Source organism: Rhincodon typus, chromosome 15 (genome assembly GCF_021869965.1).
Source record: "Rhincodon typus isolate 14 chromosome 15, sRhiTyp1.1, whole genome shotgun sequence".
In the NCBI taxonomy this organism is placed as follows: Eukaryota; Metazoa; Chordata; class Chondrichthyes; order Orectolobiformes; family Rhincodontidae; genus Rhincodon; species Rhincodon typus.
In genome coordinates this window covers 3,491,533-3,511,004 of record NC_063346.1, presented here as the reverse complement: position 1 = coordinate 3,511,004, position 19,472 = coordinate 3,491,533, and the positions used below count along the sequence as shown (strand labels likewise).

The 19,472-nt window shown below is 43.5% G+C and overlaps 1 protein-coding gene across 1 annotated transcript in view; it reads right to left on the bottom strand.

Moving 5' to 3' along the window:
* cdh16 (cadherin 16, KSP-cadherin) overlaps positions 1 to 11,386 on the bottom strand; it is a 46,506-nt gene extending 35,120 nt beyond the window's left edge. Inside the window, exons 1-2 of the mRNA XM_048605945.1 lie at positions 11,179 to 11,386; positions 8,505 to 8,701 (exon numbers count right to left, since the gene is read on the bottom strand). Coding sequence (XP_048461902.1) covers positions 8,505 to 8,701; positions 11,179 to 11,386 — 405 coding nt within the window. The remainder of the gene's footprint in view (positions 1 to 8,504; positions 8,702 to 11,178) is intronic.
* Positions 11,387 to 19,472: the final 8,086 nt, after the last annotated feature.

The window sequence follows — 19,472 nt, the reverse complement described above, 5'->3', positions numbered from 1 at the left end:
GAGTGCCGCACTGTCGGAGGGTCATTGCTGAGGGAGTGCCGCACTGTAGGAGGGTCATTGCTGAGGGAGTGCCGCACTGTCAGTAGTGCGGTGTTTCAGTGACATATTTAAATAGAAGCCGCTCACATCCCTTATTGAAAACAATCCTATGGTCACTATTCAATGAACAGAAGCTGGGGGAATCACCTTCAGAGTTTGGGCCAATTTTTAACCCTCAGACCACATCACCCAGACACAAATAACTTGATTATTATCGCAATATGTTTGTGGGAGCTTGCTGTGTGCAAATTAGCTGCTGATTTCCTCATTTGATTTATTTTGCACATTTGTTCACACAATGCGGGTAACACTGACTGGGCCAGCATTTATTGAACATCCCACATTGCCCAGAGGTCAGTTTGATATTAACCAAAGAGTTTCTGAAGAAGGGTCATTGGATCAGAAATGTTAACTCTGCTTTCTCCACAGTTGCTTCCAAATCTGCTGAGTTTCTCCAGCAGTCTCTTTGTTTATGTTTCCAGCATGCACAGTTTTTTGGTTAAGAGTGAACCACATTGCTGTGGGTCTGGAGTCCCATTTAGGCCCAACCAGGTAAGGATGGAAGATTTCCTTTCCTAAAGGGGCAGGAATGAACTGTACAATCAAAGATAATTTCCATTCATGTTTTTCAAAGAAATGAGTTGAAATTGCACCAGTTGCTGTGGTGAGATTTTAACTCCTGTCAACAGAGCATCACCAGTCCAGCACCAGCACCACCACACCACCAGTAAACACCACTACATCACCAGTAAACCACCAATACACCACCAGTAAACTACCACTACTCCACCAGTAAACCACCACTACACTACCAATAAAAACCACTACACCACCAGTAAACACTACTACACCACCAGTAAACACCGATACACCACCAGTAAACCACCATTACACTACCATTACACCACCTGTAAACCACATCTACACAACCAGTAAACCACCACTACACTAGCAATAAACATTGCTATACCACCAGTAAACCACCAATAGACACCACTACACCACCGGTAAACCACCACTACACTACCAATAAACACCACTACACCACCCGTAAACCACCGTTACACCACCAATAAACACCACTACACCACCAGTAAACCACCACTACACTACCACTACACTACTTGTAAGCCACCAGTAAACATCAAGTTTTACAACCAACAATAATGTTTACCTGATCACCACTGGGCTAGCTTTATAATTCAAGATTTTTTTTAAAAAACTAAATCAAAGTTTATCATCTGCCAAAGGGGGAATTTGACCCCATGCTGCCAGCACATTAGTCTGGGGATAACTGGATTACCAGCTCAGGGCCGTTACCACTACAACAACATTGTCACCATTGTAATCACTCCTGAATTTAAATCCTAACCTGAACTCAAAGTATATTTCCATTGAACCATTTGTAACTCTGTTCAATTCCCTTCAATTCCTCATTTTCATAATTATCTAGAGCTACCTCAGCTCTCCTTCATGGACAGTTATCCTCACCTCATGGTTCTACTCAACTAGTTTACATTCCCTCAGGCTTAGGAGATTATAGTGTGATCTAATTGGGATTTTTAATATGATCAGAGGGCTCAACTGGGTAGATAAAGAGAAACTATTTCCTTTAGGAAGAGGATACAGATCATAGAATCCCTAATGTGGAAGTAGGCCATTCGGCCCATCATTTCCACACTGACCCTCCAAACAGCATCCAGATCCACACCCCCTACCCTATCCCTGTATCCCTGCATTTCCCATGGCTAATCCACTTTGCCTGCACATCCCTAGACACTATGAACAATTTCCTATGGCCAATCCAGCTAAGCTGCACATCTTTGGACTGTGGGAGGAAACCAGAGAACCCGGAGGAAACCCACACGGATGCAGGGAGAATGTGCAAGCTCCACACAGACAGACACGTGAGGGTGGAATCGGGCCCAGATTTCAGGTTTTGTGAACCACTGTACTGCCCATCTTAAAGACGAAACCAGAGTCGATCAGGACTGAAGTCAGGAAGTACTGCTTCCTACAAAGGGAGTGGGAATTTGGAACTCCGTCCCTCCTGATATCCTGTTGAGGCTGAAGTTAGTTGACCTTCCATAACCGAGTTTGACAGATGGTTATTAGGCAAGGGTTTACAGAATAAAGGAGAGTAATTAGAATAAATATTTGTTCGGTTGTCTTGATGTCAATTTTTGTCCCTCTCTGGCTTGTGCTATTTTGTCATGTTAAAGACACAATATTTATGAGGATTAATTGGTGAACCTCATTTGAACAAAATCTACATTTTTGCTTTGGAAAGTAAGGAGAGCCATGAGACAGCACCTTCCAGGATCTAATGTTTGGAGCATGTTTAATCACTGGGTTTTGCTACTGCTGACCTAGGTATTGGGCAAGGGAGAGAGTAAGGGACTTGAAGTCCATGTACAGACGTCCTGGTAAGGCTGAAACCAGGGAAATATCTGTATCAGAACTTGAAACGTGATCTTCGGATAGATGATTGGCTGGCAAACAGGAAGCAGAGGGTGAACTTTAATGGGTCTTTCTCAGGTTGGTGAAATGCAACAAGTGGTGTGCCACAGGGATCAGTATTGGTTCAGTATTTAAATAAATGACTTAGCTGAAGGGATGGAGAGATGGTTGGTAAATTTGTCAATGACACAAAGGTAGGTAAGAAAGTAAGAAGTGAAGAAGACACATGGAGCATACAGAAAGATATAGGTACGTTAGATAAGTGGTCAAAGATGTGGCAAATAGTCTACAATATGTGAAAGTGTGAACTTGTGCATTTTGTCAGGAAGAATAAGTGAAAGCATATTATTTAAATGATGAGAGTTTGCAGAGCTTTTACATACAGCAGGATCTAGGTGTGCTTGTGCATGAATTACAAAAAGTTAGCACGCAGGTACAGCAAGTAATTGGGAAAGCTCATAGAATGTAATCATGTATCACAAGAGGAGCTGAACACAAAAGTAGGAAGATTATACTTCAATTATAGAGGGCTCTGGTGAGACCACATCAGGACTATTGTGTACAGTACTGGTCTCCTTATTTTAAGCAAGTTTGTAAACGTATTTGAGGTAGTTCAGAAAAGGCTAACCAGGCTGAAAGCTGGAATGGGTGGATTGTAAGACATAAGACATAGGAGCAGAAATTAGGCCATTCAGCCCATCGAGTCTGCTCCACCATTCAATCATGGCTGATACATTCCTCAACCCCATTCTCCCGCTTTCTACCCGTAACCCTTGGTCCCCTTGATAATCAAGGACCTATCTATCTCCGTCTTAAATATACTCAATGACCTGACCTCCACAGCCTTCTGTGGTGGTGAATTCCATAGATTCACCATTCTCTGGCTGAAGAAGTTTCTTCTTATCTCTGTTCTAAAAGGTCTTCCGTTTACTCTAAGGCTGTGCCCTCGGGTCTTAGTCTCTCCTACAAATGGAAACATCGTCCCAACATCCACTTTGTCCAGGCCATTCAGTATTCTGAAAGTTTCAATTAGATCCCCCCTCATCCTTCTAAACTCCATCAAGTATAGTCCCAGAGTCCTCAAATGTTCCTCATATGTTAAGCTTTCCATTCCTAGGACCATTCTCATGAACGTTCTCTGAACCCGTTCCAGGGCCAGAACATCCTTCCTGAGATATGGGGCCCAAAACTGCACACAATACTCCAAATGTGGTCTGACCAGGGCCTTATTAAGCCTCAGTAGCACATCCCTGCTTTTATATTCAAGTTCTCTCAAAATAAATGTCAACATTGCATTTGCCTTCCTGACTACTGACTCAACCTGCAAGTTTACCTTGAGAGAATCCTGGACTAGAACTCCCAAGTCTCTTTGCACTTCAGACTTCTGAATTTTCTCCCCATTTAGAAAATAGTTCATGCTTTTATTCTTCTTACCAAAGTGCATGACCTCACACTTTCCCACGTTGTACTCCATCTGCCAATTCTTTGTCCACTCTCCTAACCTGTCCAAATCCTTCTGCAGCCTCGCCACATCCTCAATACTACCTGTCCCTCCACCTATCTTTGTATCATCTGCAAACTTAGCTAGAATGCCCTCAGTTCCTTCATCTAGATCATTAAAGTACAAAGTGAAATGTTGTGGTCCCAGCACTGACCCTTGCAGAACACCACTTGTCACCAGCTGCCATCCTGAGAAAGACCCTCTTATCCCCAATCTCTGCTTTCTGTCAGACAGACAATCTGTCCATGCTAGTACCTTGCCTCTAACACCATGGGCCCTCATCTTACTCAGCTGCCTCCTGTGCAGCACCTTATCAAAGGCTTTCTGGAAGTCCAGGTAGATAACATCCATTGGTTCTCCTTGGTCTACCCTGCTTGTCCTTACTTCCTCAAAGAATTCTAGCAGATTTGTCAGGCATGACCTCCTCTTGATGAAACCTATTTTCTATACACTTCCAAATATTCAGAAATCTCATCCTTTACAGTGGACTCCAAAATCTTACCCATGACTGAGGTTAGGCTAATCAGCCTGTACTTTTCCATCTTTTGCCTTACTCCCTTTTTAAACAGGGGTGTCACGTTAGCGATTTTCCAGTCCTCTGGGACCCTCCCTGACTCTAGCAATTCCTAAAAAATCACCACTAACGCTTCCACTATCTCTTCAGCTATCTCCTTTAGAACTGTGAGGTGTAGTCCATCTGGTCCACGTGATTTATCCACCTTCAGGCCATTCAGTTTTACCAGCACCTTTTCCTTGGTGATGGCCACCATACTCAGCTCTGCCCCCTGACCCTCTTGAATTTTTGGGAGATTATTCATGTTTTCCACTGTGAAGACTGACACGAAGTAATTATTCAGTTCCTCAGCCATTTCCTTGTTCCCCACTACTATCTCTCCAGCGTCATTTTCCAGTGGTCCAATGTCCACTTTTGCCTCTCTTTTGCCTTTTACATACCTAAAGAAACTCTTACAGTCTTCATTTATATTACTGGCTAGCTTACCCTCATATTTAATTTTCTCCCTCCTTATTTCTTTTTTTGTTGCCCTCTGTTTGTCTTTGTAAGCTTCCCAGTCCTCTGGTTTCCCACTGCCCTTCGCCACATTATATGCTTTCTCTTTTGCTTTTATGCTATCCCTGACTTCCTTAGTGAGTCATGGTTGCCTCATCCTCCTTGTACCATGCTTCTTTTTCCTCGGGATGAATTTTTGCTGCGTCTCCTGAATTACTCCCAGAAACTCCTGCCATTGCTGTTCCACTGTCTTTCCTGCTAGGCTCCTCTTCCAGTCAATTCTGCCCAGCTCCTCCCTCATACCTCTGTAGTCACCTTTATTCAGCTGTAATACCGTTACCTCTGATTCTATCTTCTCCCTCTCAAATTGCAGAGTAAATTCTATCATCTTATGATCACTGCCTCCTAGGGTTCCTTTACCTTAAGCTCTCTTATCACGTTTGCCTCATTACACAACACTAAATCCAGTATTGCCTGTTCCCTTGTGGGCTCCACTACGAGCTGCTCCAAAAAGCCATCTTGTAGACATTCCACAAACTCCTTTTCTTGCAATCCACTACCAACATGATTTTCCCACTCCACCTGCATATTGAAATCCCCCATGATCACTGTGACTTTGCCTTTCTTACACACCTTTTCTATCTCAAGGTGTATCTTGTGCCCCAGCTCCTGACTATGGTTGGAGGCCTGTGCCCAACTCCAACTATGGTTTTTTTTACCTTTGCAGTTCCTCAATTCTACCCTCGCAGATTCTACACCATCTGACCCTACTTTGCTTCTTCCTATTGATTTAATTTCATTTCTCACTAATAAGGCAACCCCACCCCTTCGGCCCACCTGCCTATCTTTTCGATAAGATGTATATCCTTGGATATTCAGTTCCCAATCCTGATCCCCTGGCAGCCACGTCTCCGTGATGCCTACCACGTCATACCTGCCAATTTCGATCTGCGCCACAAGCTCATTTACCTTATTCCTTATATTGCGTGCATTCAGATATAACACCTTCAGTCCTGTATTAACCCTCCCTCTTCTCATTTTCATTCGTTTTTCCAGTGTTTGATTGCTAGCCCTTTCCAAACACCCTGTCCTATTTGTGTCTGTGCTGGAGACTTTAGTAACCGCTCCTGAATTCTCCTTCCCTGTCATTTCTTTCATATTTTTCCACTTAGTTGAATTCTCCACTGCAGATGTTAACCTGCTGCTTTGTTTCCCACTGGGGCAAGTGTCACCATTCCCTTCCCCCCCCACTTTCTAGTTTAAAGTCCTGTTGACCAGCCTATTTACCCTTTTTGCTAGAACATTGGTCCCAGCTCAATTCAGGTGGAGACCGTCCCAATGGTACAGATCCCTCCTGTTCCAATACTGATGCCAGTACCCCATGAAAAGGAACTCCTCTTTCCTGCACCACTCTTTTAGCCACGTGTTTACTTCCCTTATTCTCATGTCCCTATGCCAATTAGCACATGGCTCAGGCAGTAATCCGGAGATTATAACCCTTGAGGACCTGTTCTTTAATTTGGTTCCTAGCTCCTGATAATCTCTGAACAGGTCCTCTTTCCTAGTCTTGCCTATGTTGTTTGTTCTGGCATGGACCACAACTGGATCCTCCCCTTCCCGCTCCAATATCCTTTCAAGCTGGTCAGAGATATCCCTACCCTGGCACCGGGCAGGCAACAAACCATGAGGGACTCTTGACCATGCTTACAAAGGATACTTTCTATCCCTCTAATTATAGAATCCCCTACAACTACCACTTGTCTTTTTGCTCCCCCCTCTTGAATAGCCTCCCGTACCACGGTGCAATGGTCAGTTGGCTCATCCTCCCTGCAGCCCTGTTCCTCATCCACACAGGGAGCAAGTACCTCGTACCTGTTGGACAAGGTCAAGAGCTGAGGCTCCTCTGTTGCTGACTGCAGGATCTCTCTACCTGCCTTGCTTACAGTCACACCCTGCTGTCCCTGGCCACTGACCAAATTTGAATGACTTAATCTACCAGGTGTGACTGCCTCCTGAAACAAATTGTCCAGGTACTTCTCCCCGTCCCGGATGTGCCGCAGTGTTTGAAGCTCCGATTCCAGCTCATCAACTCTGAGCTGAAGTTCCTCGAGCAACCAACACTTGCTGCAGATGTGGTCACTGCAGTTCGCAATGGGATCAGCTAGCTCCCACATCGTACAGCTACAACACATCACCTGCCCAGCCATTTCTATTTAGTTAATTACTTTATTAATGTATATCATTTATTATAATGAGTTAATTAAATTTGTTGATACTTCTTTCCTGGGTTCTTTTTCAAATCTAGCGCAGATTTCTTACCAGCCAATCAGGTCACAGCCTCCCTGTGACGTCACTCCTGTTTATTTTGCAGCTAGAGCTCTGATACTTTTATACTCACCTCTGCTCTGCTGCTCCTCCCTCCGACAGCTTCCCGCCCAACAAAAGCAAAAAAAAAACGAAAGGGAAAAAATACTTGCCTTATTGACCGTCCACACAGAGTCTTTTTTTTTGGTTAGAGGAGGAGGATGGGTGGGAGACACTACACATGTCGTGTTTCAGGTTTAGCCACTGCCTGAATATATGGTTTTACTTACCCAGCAGCCCCCTCGCTCTCTCCCGACTCCCAACGCTCAACAAGGAAATATGTCGTATGAAGAAAGGTTGGAAAGGCTGAGTTTGTATCCACTGGGGTTTAGAACAGTAAGAGGTTACTTGATTGAAACCGACAAGATTCTGAGGGGTCTTGGACATTGAGAGGATGTTTCCTCCTATGGGGGGAAATCCAGAACGGAGGAGGGACTGTTTAAAAATCAAGGGGTCACATCTTTAAAACAGACAGCAAGCAATTCTTTTCTCCCCCAGGAGGGATGTGGGGAGGTTTTGGAGCGCTCTTCCTGAAAGGGCAGCGGAAGCAGAGTCCTTGAAGATTTTTAAGGCAGAGGTGGAGTAATTCTTGATAAGGAAGAAGTTAAAAGATTATCAGGGTAGGCAGAAAAGTAGGTTTAAGGTTATGATCAGAACAACTAAGAGCTTATTAAGTGGAAGGGCAGGCTAAAAGGGCTCATAGACTACTCCTGTTCCTATTATAGGTAGTTATATGTACCAGGGCAAGTGCGTTTGTTTTTGAGTGCTCAGTTCCAGTAATGATGTAGTAATACAATCACTAGACTAGTACTCCCCAGCCTGATGCTCTGAGGGTGGGTTTGAATCCCACGGTGGGAGATTTTGAAACTTGACTTCAATAACTATCTGAAATCAAAGCTTAATCATGACCATGTTACGGCTGTCAATTGTCATGAAAATACAACTGGTTCACACCGTGCATTAGCGAAGGAAATCTGTTGTCCTTACCTGCTCTTTGAGTGATTCCAGATGGTGTTGACTCTTTAATGCCCACTGGGTGATTAGGAACGGGCAATGAATGCTGGTCCACCCAGAGATGTCCACAACACATGAACCAAGTAAATAGAAAGCTCTAACACTAGGGCTCCTTACCTTTGAGACAGCCAGGGGATAAGGCCCTTGATGGTTTTCCCGGACTGCGACAGGACTAGGAGGAAGCCACAGGTTTTCTGTAACAGTGATTGTGACTTCCCCTCGCGTGTAGTGGCCCTGGGGTTGATCTCCCATATCTTTGACCTGAACAGTCAGGATGTAACGGTCAACCAAACTGAGGGCCAACGATTCAGCTCCTGAAAATATCCAAAGCAAGAACGTCACATCTCCTGCAAGAAATGGAGTCAAGGAAACCTGGGCCATGCTCTTGGAAGGCTAAGAGGAGATTTGGCACAGGCACCTAAAACCGAGAAGAGTATAGGCAGAGTAAATCTAGAGAAAATGTTTCCAATGGTTGAAGGCTCGAAATAATGAGAGGCAGCAGGTTGAGGGTAAGAACCACTCTTGGTGGTGTGAGGAAAATCTTCTTCAATAGGGTGTGATTTGGAATTCAATGAGAGAACATTGGGAACAGGTTAAATGTCACTCATTCAATTAAAAAGACTGAATGTTGGGACTAACTGGATTGCAGTTTAAAACAATATATAGATTTGATGGGCTGAATGGCTTCCTTCTGTACTTCTATTATTTAAAGTTACTGCAATGGAGCAATATTACAGAACATGGATCATTTTAAAGGGTGGGACTTACAAGGAACAGAAAATCTGCTCCAGCATAATGAAATATTGTAACCCTGTGGATAAAGGTTGTAGAAGTGGACAAAAAAACATATTCAATACCTGTTCAAAAAGAAAATAAATTCTGGAGCTGACTTCAACTGAACGAGATGGAGTTCTGTGGTGGTCAAGAGCGAGGTTAAGGTCTGTAATCAGTGTGACACACACAGGCCCGAAACAAACAATAGCGCGATTGAAGTAGTTCGAGAGAACAGACTAACAGAGTGAAAAGCCAACATCTACTCTCCTCTGAATAGATTCAACATATGCCCAAACTCCATTTCTTTACATCAAACTAGCATTTCATCTGTTCATTTGGACCAAATGTCACACCTTCCAACCACAACGATACAAACACAACTTCCGTCTGTGACTGTAACAAATGCCAATGACAACCGTGAGGAAGCATTGATGAAGGAGTCACAATGAATAGACATCATTTTAACAGCTATAGGCAGCTCCTGTTCCTATATGACACACAACAGTCAGCACATTGCAAAAGGAATTATTTATTGTGTGAAATCAGCGAGTGGTTTCATTGTGACAAGGTGCTGTGGAACTGCTGTTATTGTTCTGATTGTTTTACGTCTCTAACCTGGCGCTTAGTCTGCACGCTTATTCATTGAAGGTCATGTTCTAGCTGATGTTGTGATTTTTATAGAGGCTCTTTCATAATTGCACTTTCTTCATTCTGGAGCTGAAACTCAAACTTTGGACCATTGGCCCTGCAGCCAGCAGATTGTAGGAACGTTGCTGCAGTGAAAGTTTGTGTGGAGGGTCAGCATCAACACAGGAAGGGCTGAACAGGACGAGCCAGAGTGATCTAGCCAATGGAGTACAATGTGGGCAAATGCGAACGTGTCCATTTTTGGCAGGAAGAATACCGGTCTGCTTCAGTGCAATATTCAACGTCTGATTGGTTTCACTGGGCTAGAAGGTTGGGAATAAGGTGGGACCATAGAATTGACTGAAAGCCCCACTCTGAACTCAGTCCTAATGGCTAGATCCGGACATTTGGATGTCACATCTAGAGAGGACTGAGCTTGACAGAGAGACAGTGATGTATCAGTAATATCACTGGGCTATTAACCCATGAGGCCCAAACTAATAGGTTCAAATTCCAGCAAGGCAGCTGGGATCATAGAATCCCTACAGTGTGGAACAGGCCATTCAGCCCATTGAGTCCACACAAACCCTCCAAAAAGCATCCCACACAAACCAACACCACCCCCCCCATCCTATCCCTGTAATTCCCTTGGCTAACCCTCCTAGCCTGCAAATCCTTGGACACTATGGGGCAAATTTGGAATGGCCAATCCATCCTAACCTGCACATCTTTGAAGTGGAGCACCCGGAGGGAACCCACGCAGACCCAGGGAGAATGTGCAAACTCCACACAGACCATTGCCTGAGCGTGGAATCAAACCTGGGTACCTAGTGCTGTGAGGCAGCAGTGCTAAACTCTGAGCCACCGTGCTGCTTAAATTCAATTTATAAAGGTGGGCTCAGCAATGTTTCACCGATGAACCACCTTCGGTGAATGAATTCTGCTGTACTAACCTGATCTGGTTTACATGTGACTCCAGATTCTGTGTCAACGCATCATGGAGCTGGATGAACACAGCAGGTCAGGCAGTATCAGAGAAGCAGGAAAGTCAATGTTTCAGATCAGGACTGATGGAGGGTCCCGAAACGTCAGCTTTCCTGCTCCTCTGATGCTGCCTGACCTGCTGTGTTCATCCAGCTCCACACCTTGTTATCTCTGACTCCAGCATCTGCAGTTCTTGCCATTCTCCGAGTGACTGCAGATCCATCTGGTTGACTCTTAACTGCCCTCTGAAATGTTCAAGCAAGTCGCTCATACAACGGCAATTAGGGACTGCCCACAGTCCATGAAAGTATAAAGGAAAACAAATGATGCCCTCACAGGTAAATAGCTGAGGGGGTACAATTACAAGCAGAGAATGGAGAGGGAGGGAAAGGGGGAGAGACCATACCTTCTGCAGTTAATGAGATGTCACCATTCCAAGGATCAATCTGGAACATTCTGTCTGAGGGCTGTGCTGGAATTTGCTGGAGGATTTTGTAGCGCAGGTCACTGCTGGGCAGGAGAGGGTCATCAAGGTCAGTAGCTGCTGCAGATAGTATCCTGTATCCTGTGACAGAAAATAGGTTTACAGCACATGGAAAGGCCACTCGGCCCATTTAATCTCATGCTGTGTTTTTCGCCTGCAACTAAACTGCCAATTCCCACCTCAAACTATCAGTGGATCCTTCCATATTGTTCCCTCTCACATGTTGGGCCAAAGGGCCTGTTCCTGTGCTGTACTGTTTGATGTTTGACGAGTTTCCCCTATAAACATTCGCTTCAACCACTCGCTGTGATAGTGAGTGGTCACATGTCTCTCCTCTCGGTGAACAAGAATCTCCTCATGGATTTTTCTCTATTAATTTGTGAGACTTGGGCATTGCTGGATGGGCCCAGCATTTATTGCCCCGTCCCTAGTTGCCCCTTGAGAAGGTGGGGGTGAGCTGTCTTCTTGAGCCGCTGCAGTCCATGTGCTGTGGGTTGACCCACAATGCCCTTAGGGAGGGAATTCCAGGATTTTGACCCAGTGACAGTGAAGGAACGGCGATATATTTCCAAGTCAGGATGGTGAGTGGCTTAGAGGGGAACTTAGAGGTGGTGGTGTTCTCATGTATCTGTCTGAGGATCTTTTGTGAATTTCTGCAGTGCATCTTGTAGCTGCTACTGAGCGTCGGTTGTGGAGGAAGTGGGTGCTAGTGGATTTATTAGTGACTATTATAAAGCAACATATAATTTATCCTTTTCGATTATAAATTGGAAAACAGAAACTTGACACTGCTGTGTCACTAACAAGCACGTTGAAGATCAAGTGGGATTGTGTGTTGTGTACTTTAGTCACACAAGATATTGTTACTTTCCAGAGCAGTCAGGGGGATACTTTATGAGACAGAGTAGCACCAGGAGTCTCTGAGTTAAGGAAACACTGCCTAGTGACAGCCTTCAGATTGGTCCGGCTGCAGTGTGTTGTACTCCTGCGCACTCAAAGACATCCAGAAGACAGCAAGCAAGAGGCATCTTTCTGTACCTCTATCGGTGAAAAGACAAAAAGAGCTAGAGACTCTGGAGAAACATTCTATTACAAGCAAAGACCTGGGTCCACCCAATAAGCTACTGGATCAAAGTTCCACCATTGCTCTGCAGTCAGTTACCATCAGTAAAAAAATCAAAAGGACTCTAAGAAACAAATTACTGCACCCTTGTGGACTCTTGAAATACAGATTTTGTTTCTCCTTTTTTATGTTTTTCCACCCATAATATTTGTACCAAACCATCTGTTTTTGTCAGTCTTATTCCTGAATGAGAGTATGTGTCATTGTTTTTAAAGAGATATTGCTTAGAAGGAATGTGTAATCCATTTATTTTGCCATTTATTAAAGAATAAGTTTGTTTATAATAAAAAGCATTATTTTCCTGCTAATGATGAAACCTGGTGTGAATTGTCCTCAGTCAGGAAAATTGATCATTCTGGTGGTTTCATTACACATTTGTGATTGTTTGTGGAATAGGAAGCTCAATGATCGGCAGACTCCTCCCAACTGAGTTGTGAAACTGTCTTACATTGAAGAAAGTGTACAAGCTCAAACTGACAGCAAATGTCATTGTCACTTCAAATTTAATAGTTTTGATTATTCATAGATTGTTTTGGAGAAAATATCTTTCTGGTATTTCTCCTCTCTTCATGCCCTGACAAGATGCAGTGCAGGAGCACAAGATACTGCAATGTGTAGACAGTGACTGGTGGCAGGCTATGCAACAACAGAAGCATCGCCTCTCCATCTCCACCAATAGCCACACGCCTGAACTATTGGGAAAGGAGCCATTGGGAGTAAATAGGAGGGAGCTGCTAACCTGCAGATTGTTGCTTTGTCTGGCTGTTAGCTTCATTCCCTTTCTCCTATCCCAACACTACCCTCCTGTTGTATGACATCTCACAGCTACATGCTCATAATATCATCGCTGTATCATGACCTGTAATCCCATTATTCTAAAGGTCTAAGACACCATCTTAACTGGATCCACTTGAAGCTGGATTCTTTTGTCATTTCATTGGTTGGTGAGGGTTCAGTAAAGTCAGTGTTGGATTGCTGACTATTTTTTAGTGAGTTGGGTACACATTGAACCAGGGCAGAAATTTGCTGTTTGGTAAACTCTCACTCCCTGCCATGCTGACTGCTTCAAGCATTTGCTGGTTTTGTTTTCGTCTTCAATTTCTAGAATCTGCAGGGCTGCGTTTTGATCTGGGATGGTGTTCAGATTACCTGCATGTGCTCCCTGGTGAATTTGCGCTGAAAATGCCTCCTGTACAAACTCTGGAGCATTGTCATTCCTGTCAGTGACAATGATCCTAATGGAAATGGGATCATCAAGTTGTCTCCCTTCATCATCTGTAACATTGACCTAGGACAAAAACAGAAACAAAAGGAGAAAGAAAGAATCATAGATTTTTTACAGCACGGAAAGAGGCCATTTGGCCCATCGTGTCTGTACTAGCTCTCTGAAGAAGCAATTCACATTGTGCCAGTCTCCACCTTCTCCCTGTAGCTGTGCACTTTCTTCCTTCCCACATAATATACATATTCCCTCTTAAATGTCTCAGTTGACCCTGCCTCTGCCATACTCTTAGGCAGGTCCCTATTACCATCTGTGTGAAAAAGTGTCACCATTCTTTCTCATAATAATTACCTTACATCTGTGTGCTCTCATTCTCAATCCTTCCACACTGTTCAGACCCCTGATGATTTGAAACAGCCCTATTGATTCTTCTCGCAACCCTCTCATAAGGTCATAGAGTCACACAGCATGGAAACAGACACTTCAGTCCAACCAGCCCATGCCAAACATAATCCCAAACTAAACTAGTCCCACCTGCCTGCTCCTGGTCCATACCCCTCCAAACCTTTCCTATTCATGTACTTATCCAAATGTCTTTTTAACATTGTACCCACATTCACCACTCCCTCAGGAAGTTCATTCCATGCGCGAACCACTCCCTGTATAAAAGATTTGCACCTCATGTCTAATGTAAATTTCTCTCCTCTCACCTTAAAAATGAGCCCCTAGCCTTGAAATCCCCCATCCTAGGGAAAAGACAACCACCATTAACTCTATCTATACCCCTCATTATTTTATAAACTTCTCTCATCCAAACTATCAGTGTTCCTCATCCCTGGAACCATTCTCTTCTGTACCCTCTCTGAAGCCTGCACATCCTTCTTAAAGCCCAATCCCCAGAACCAATTGCAATACCACTGTTGAGACCAAACAAATATCTTATCAACATTTAACATTACCTTCCTTCTCCTGTACACTATGTCCTTATTAATAAAGGCTATGTGCTTCACTAGGTAAAGCCACCATAGTCTTACCAGACCATAGGGCTGCTTTCTCATTAGAGAGTGGTAGTGGGTTAACCTGAGTGTGCCCATACCTCAGGTGAGGGGAGAGGTTGGGAAGGAGAGTTCTTCATGGTAACCTTAGCCAGGAGTTGAACCCACACTGCTGGTATCAGTCTGCATCACAAAACAGCCTTCCAGCCAGCTGAGCTAACTGAGGCCCCTAGTCATGCCACTGTCAATGACTCATGGCCAGATACTCCCAGGGCCCTCTGTTCCTCAGCTCCGTTTGAGTTTTACTCTTTCTTTTGTACTGTCTCTTCAAGTTTTTCCCAGCAAAGTGACCCCTTATTTAACACACCTCTGCAACAAATATACCCTACCAGCTGTCGACCCAATGTACCAACATGGCAAAATCCTTTTGGAGCTCTACATGTCTCTTCCCAGTTTACAAAGTTTCCACGTTTCATATCATCTACAAATTTTGGTGCTACAGTAAGGACACCAAGGTCTAAATCATTATGATATAGCAGGAAAAGCAAGTGTGTCACCAACACTGACCCCCAGGGTACTCCACTACAAACCTCTCTCCAGGCTGAAAAACATCCAGGAACCATTACTGACAGTTTGCTGTTGCTCATTCACCCCCATATCCGTGCTCCCAATGTCCCTTTTATTTCACCAGCTGTTTGCTCAAATGTCCATCATGTGGCACTTTGTCAGGTACCATTTGGAAGTCGATTAACCCTTTCTGCTACCTTAAGACCATCAGACATAGGAGCAGAAATAGGCCACTCAGTCCATCAAGCCTGCTCCACCACTCAGTAGAGATCATGACTGATCTGATAATCCTCAATTCCACTTTTCTGCCTTTTCCGCATAACTTTTGATTCAATTTCAGATTTAAAAATCTATCTCAGCCTTGAAAATACTTAATAACCTAACCTTGACAGCCCTCCGAGGGAAACAATTCCAAAATTCACTTCCCTCTGAGAGAAGAAATTCCTGCTCATCTGTCTTAAATGTACAATCAATCATTCATTCTGAGAATAAGCCCTCTGGTCCTACATTCCCCCACAAGGGGAAACAACCTCAACTCATATACCTTTTTTTAAAAATCATTTACAGGATGAGGGTGTCACTGGCTAGGTCAGCGTATATTGCCCATCCCTAATTGCCCAGAGGGCAGTTAAGAGTCAACCACATTGCTGTGGGTCTGGAGTCACATGTAGCCCAGACCAGGTAAAGATGGCAGTTTCCTTCCCTAAAGAACATTAATGAACCAGATGGGTGTTTCCCAACAATCGGCAATGGATTCATGGTCATCATTAGATTCTTAATTCCAGATATTTATCAAATTCAATTTCCACCATCTGCTGTGGCAGAATTCAAACCCAGGTCCCCAGAATATTATCTGAGTCTCTGGATTAACAGTCCAGCAATTAAACCACTAGGCCGTTGCCTCCCAAGTCCTCTATATTTTCTGTTTCAATAAGATTGTCTTTCATTTTGTATATTCCAACAAGTACAGGCCCAGGCTATTCAAAGTCTCCTCACAAGACAGTCTCTCCATACTGCTATGGACCAGGCCAGACCCCTCAAAATATATTAGGAAGGTAGTCTGGACCCTAACTTTTTCTATTTTAAAGGTAGATGTGAAGTGCCATGTTTCAGATGCAATTTGATTGGTCAAACTACTCAGCATTAAGTAAAACACAATTTATTCAAACAGTCTAGTTAAAATACAACAAAAGAAAGAAGAACTTAGAATACCGTAACTCTAATGGAAATATTTAATCGATGATAATAAATACAGTAAATATTACTAATTAACTGTTCCAATATAGTAACATCCCATAAACACACCGCTTGGCAAAAAGGCAAATTCAGAAACAGATTGTCTCATATACAACACAGCAGCAGGCAAAGAGAAAAAAAAAATCAAGTGAAAACTCAGAGAGAGTAGCAGCCGGGAGACCTTTACTGCAGCTTACAACCTTGTTGAGACTCCAACAGCAAAGCTTAAAAACTAAAAACTAGAATTCCTGGTCTATGAGAACTGGCCACACCCATCCATACCACTTCTACTGTTTCAACTGTTAATCCAGAGACCCAGATAATGTTCTGGGGACCTGGGTTTGAATTCTGCCACAGCAGATGGTGGAAATTGAATTTAATAAATATCTGGAATTAAGAATCTAATGATGACCATGAATCCATTGTGTGTGAGAGAGAGTGCGTGTGTGTATGAGAGCTGTTAACTTTATGGGCCTTCACTATCCAGGTTTGTACCTCTACCTTAAAACCTCTCTTCAAAACAAGAGGACAAAAAACATGCCCCTTAAACCCACAACATCATCACAATACCCAGTATCATCAGCCAAGTGAACCATCTCTGCAGTGCCGAACAGGGCTAAAGCTGTTCACAATATTCCAAGATAACAAGGTGTAGAGCTGGATGAACACAGCAGGCCAAGCAGCATCAGAGGAGCAGGAAAGCTGACATTTCGGGCCTAGAAAATATTCCAGTTGTGTCTTATATAGTTCTAGCAAGACTTCTCTATTTTTATATTGCATTTCCTTTCAAATAATGTTCCATTTGCCTTCCCAACTATTTTTGTGTCATCCACAAACTTGGCAATGATACGTTCACTTTTTCTATTCATGTCACTAATGTATACTGTATTGTATATTGCTGTTCCCATTAGGTAAAGGGTCAATAACAAGGAAGCATAATTTTACACAGAAAGATAGGAAGTTTAGAGGGGATCTGAGGAAAACATTTTACCCAGAGGGTGGAGGGGCTCTGGAATACACTGCCTGAGATGGGAGTTAAGGTCAGAAATCTTACAACCTTTAAAAAGTACTTGAATGAACACTTGAAATGTCATAACATTTCAGGCTAAGGGCCTACTGTGGGAAAGTGGGACAAGTATAGATTTATTGCAGCTTTAGTGGTATAGACTTGATGGACTGAAGGGCCCTGATGATTATATGATTTCTAGCTCCTGGGCTGATCCCCGTAATACATCACTAGTTACAGACCCGAAAATACCCCCCCACCACCCCCTTATCCCAACTGTCTGTTTTTTATGAGTTTTTATGATTGTCTTCTATCCATTCTTACATACTGCCTCTAACAGCTCTTATTACGTAGTATAATGTGTGGTACCTTAGCAAGTTCCTTCTGAAAATCCAGAAGCATAACACCCACTGCTTCCCCTTTATCTATCCTGCTGGTTATTTCTGCAATGATTCTAGTAAATGTGTCAAGCATGACTTTTCCTTCACAAAGCCATGCTGATTGTGCTTGACCATATGATGTGTTTCCAAATGCTCTGCTATTATGTTCCTTAAAATAGACTCTAACGTTTTTCCAAAAGATGATATTAAACTATAGTTGCCTGTTTTTGTCCTCTTCCCTTTCTCACTAAAGGCAGTCCATTGGCAGTCTTCCAATCCTCTGGCAATTTTCCCAAATCTAAGGGCTCTTGGAAGATTGCATCTGCTACCTCTGCAGCTACTTAGAATCATAGAATTCCTACAGTGTGGAAACAGGCCATTTGGCCCAACAAGTCCACACCAACTCTCTGAACAGCATCCCACCCAGACTCACCATCCTCCTCCATCCCTGTAACCCTGCATTTCCCATGGCCAACCCACCTAACCTACACGTTTGGACTGTGGGAGGAAACCCACACAGACACAGGGAGAATGTGCAAACTCCACACAGACAGTCACCCGAGGGTGGAATTGAGCCCAGGTCCCTGGCTCTGTGAGGCAGCAGTGCTAACCACTGAGCCACTGTCAATATCCTGGGATGCAGCCCATCAGCTCTGGGGGAATAATTGGTCTTTAGCCTCATGAGTTTCCTCTTCTAAAAATTCCAACAAGTTAGTTAAAAATGATCTACCTTTAAGAAATCCTGGCTGGGTTCTATTTTAATTAAGCCACATTTTCCCAGGTGAGGATTAAACTATACCTGAAGGATTGGTTTGTAGACATTTCTGCAGCAAAGTGAAATGGACTGGCCAGTATTTGCTGGGCTTAGCTTCACAGTCTTATTTGAACAGCAATATGATATTTGCAACTTGCCATCTGGCATCTGCAACTCCAAGTTTGAGTAAGACTGAAAAATTATGGCCAATACCTCAATCATTTACACTCTCGTTTTCCCTGGATGCATCCCACCTAGACCTGCTGCCAAAAGGTTGCATTTATTTAGCACCTCTTGCAACCTCTGGATGCAGCCTGTACAGTGTATAGAAGCTTAAAGGGAGATTGATAAAATGTCTGAATGGTTTTGATTGAGTGAATAAAAAGCACATTGGGGAGGTGATGGCCTAGTGGTATTATCACTGGACTGTGAATCCAGAGACCCAGATAATGTTCTGGGGACCTGGGTTCAAATCCTGCCATGGCAGATGGTAGAATTTGAATTCAATAAATATCTGGAATTAAGAATCTAATGGTGACCATGAATCCATTGTCAATTGTTGGGGAAAAACCCATCTGGTTCACTAATGTCCTTTAGAGAAGGAAACTACCATCCTTACCTGTTCTGGCCTACATATGACTCCAGACCCACAGCAATGTGGTTTAGGCTTAACTGCCCTCTGGGCAATTAGGGATAGGCAATAAATGCTGCACAGCCAGCAATACCCTCATCCTGTGAATGAATAAGAAAATATATATTTTCTTTGCTGGGGAGACATAATGATGATAAAGGGCCGGAGGAAACATTGTTAACACAGTGAGTTGTTGTGATGTGGAATGTGCTGCTTGAAAGAGAGAGGGAAACTGGTTCAATCAGAACTTTTAAAAGAGAACTGGACAAATTCTTGAAAGGATAAAAAACCTTGTGGGGCTA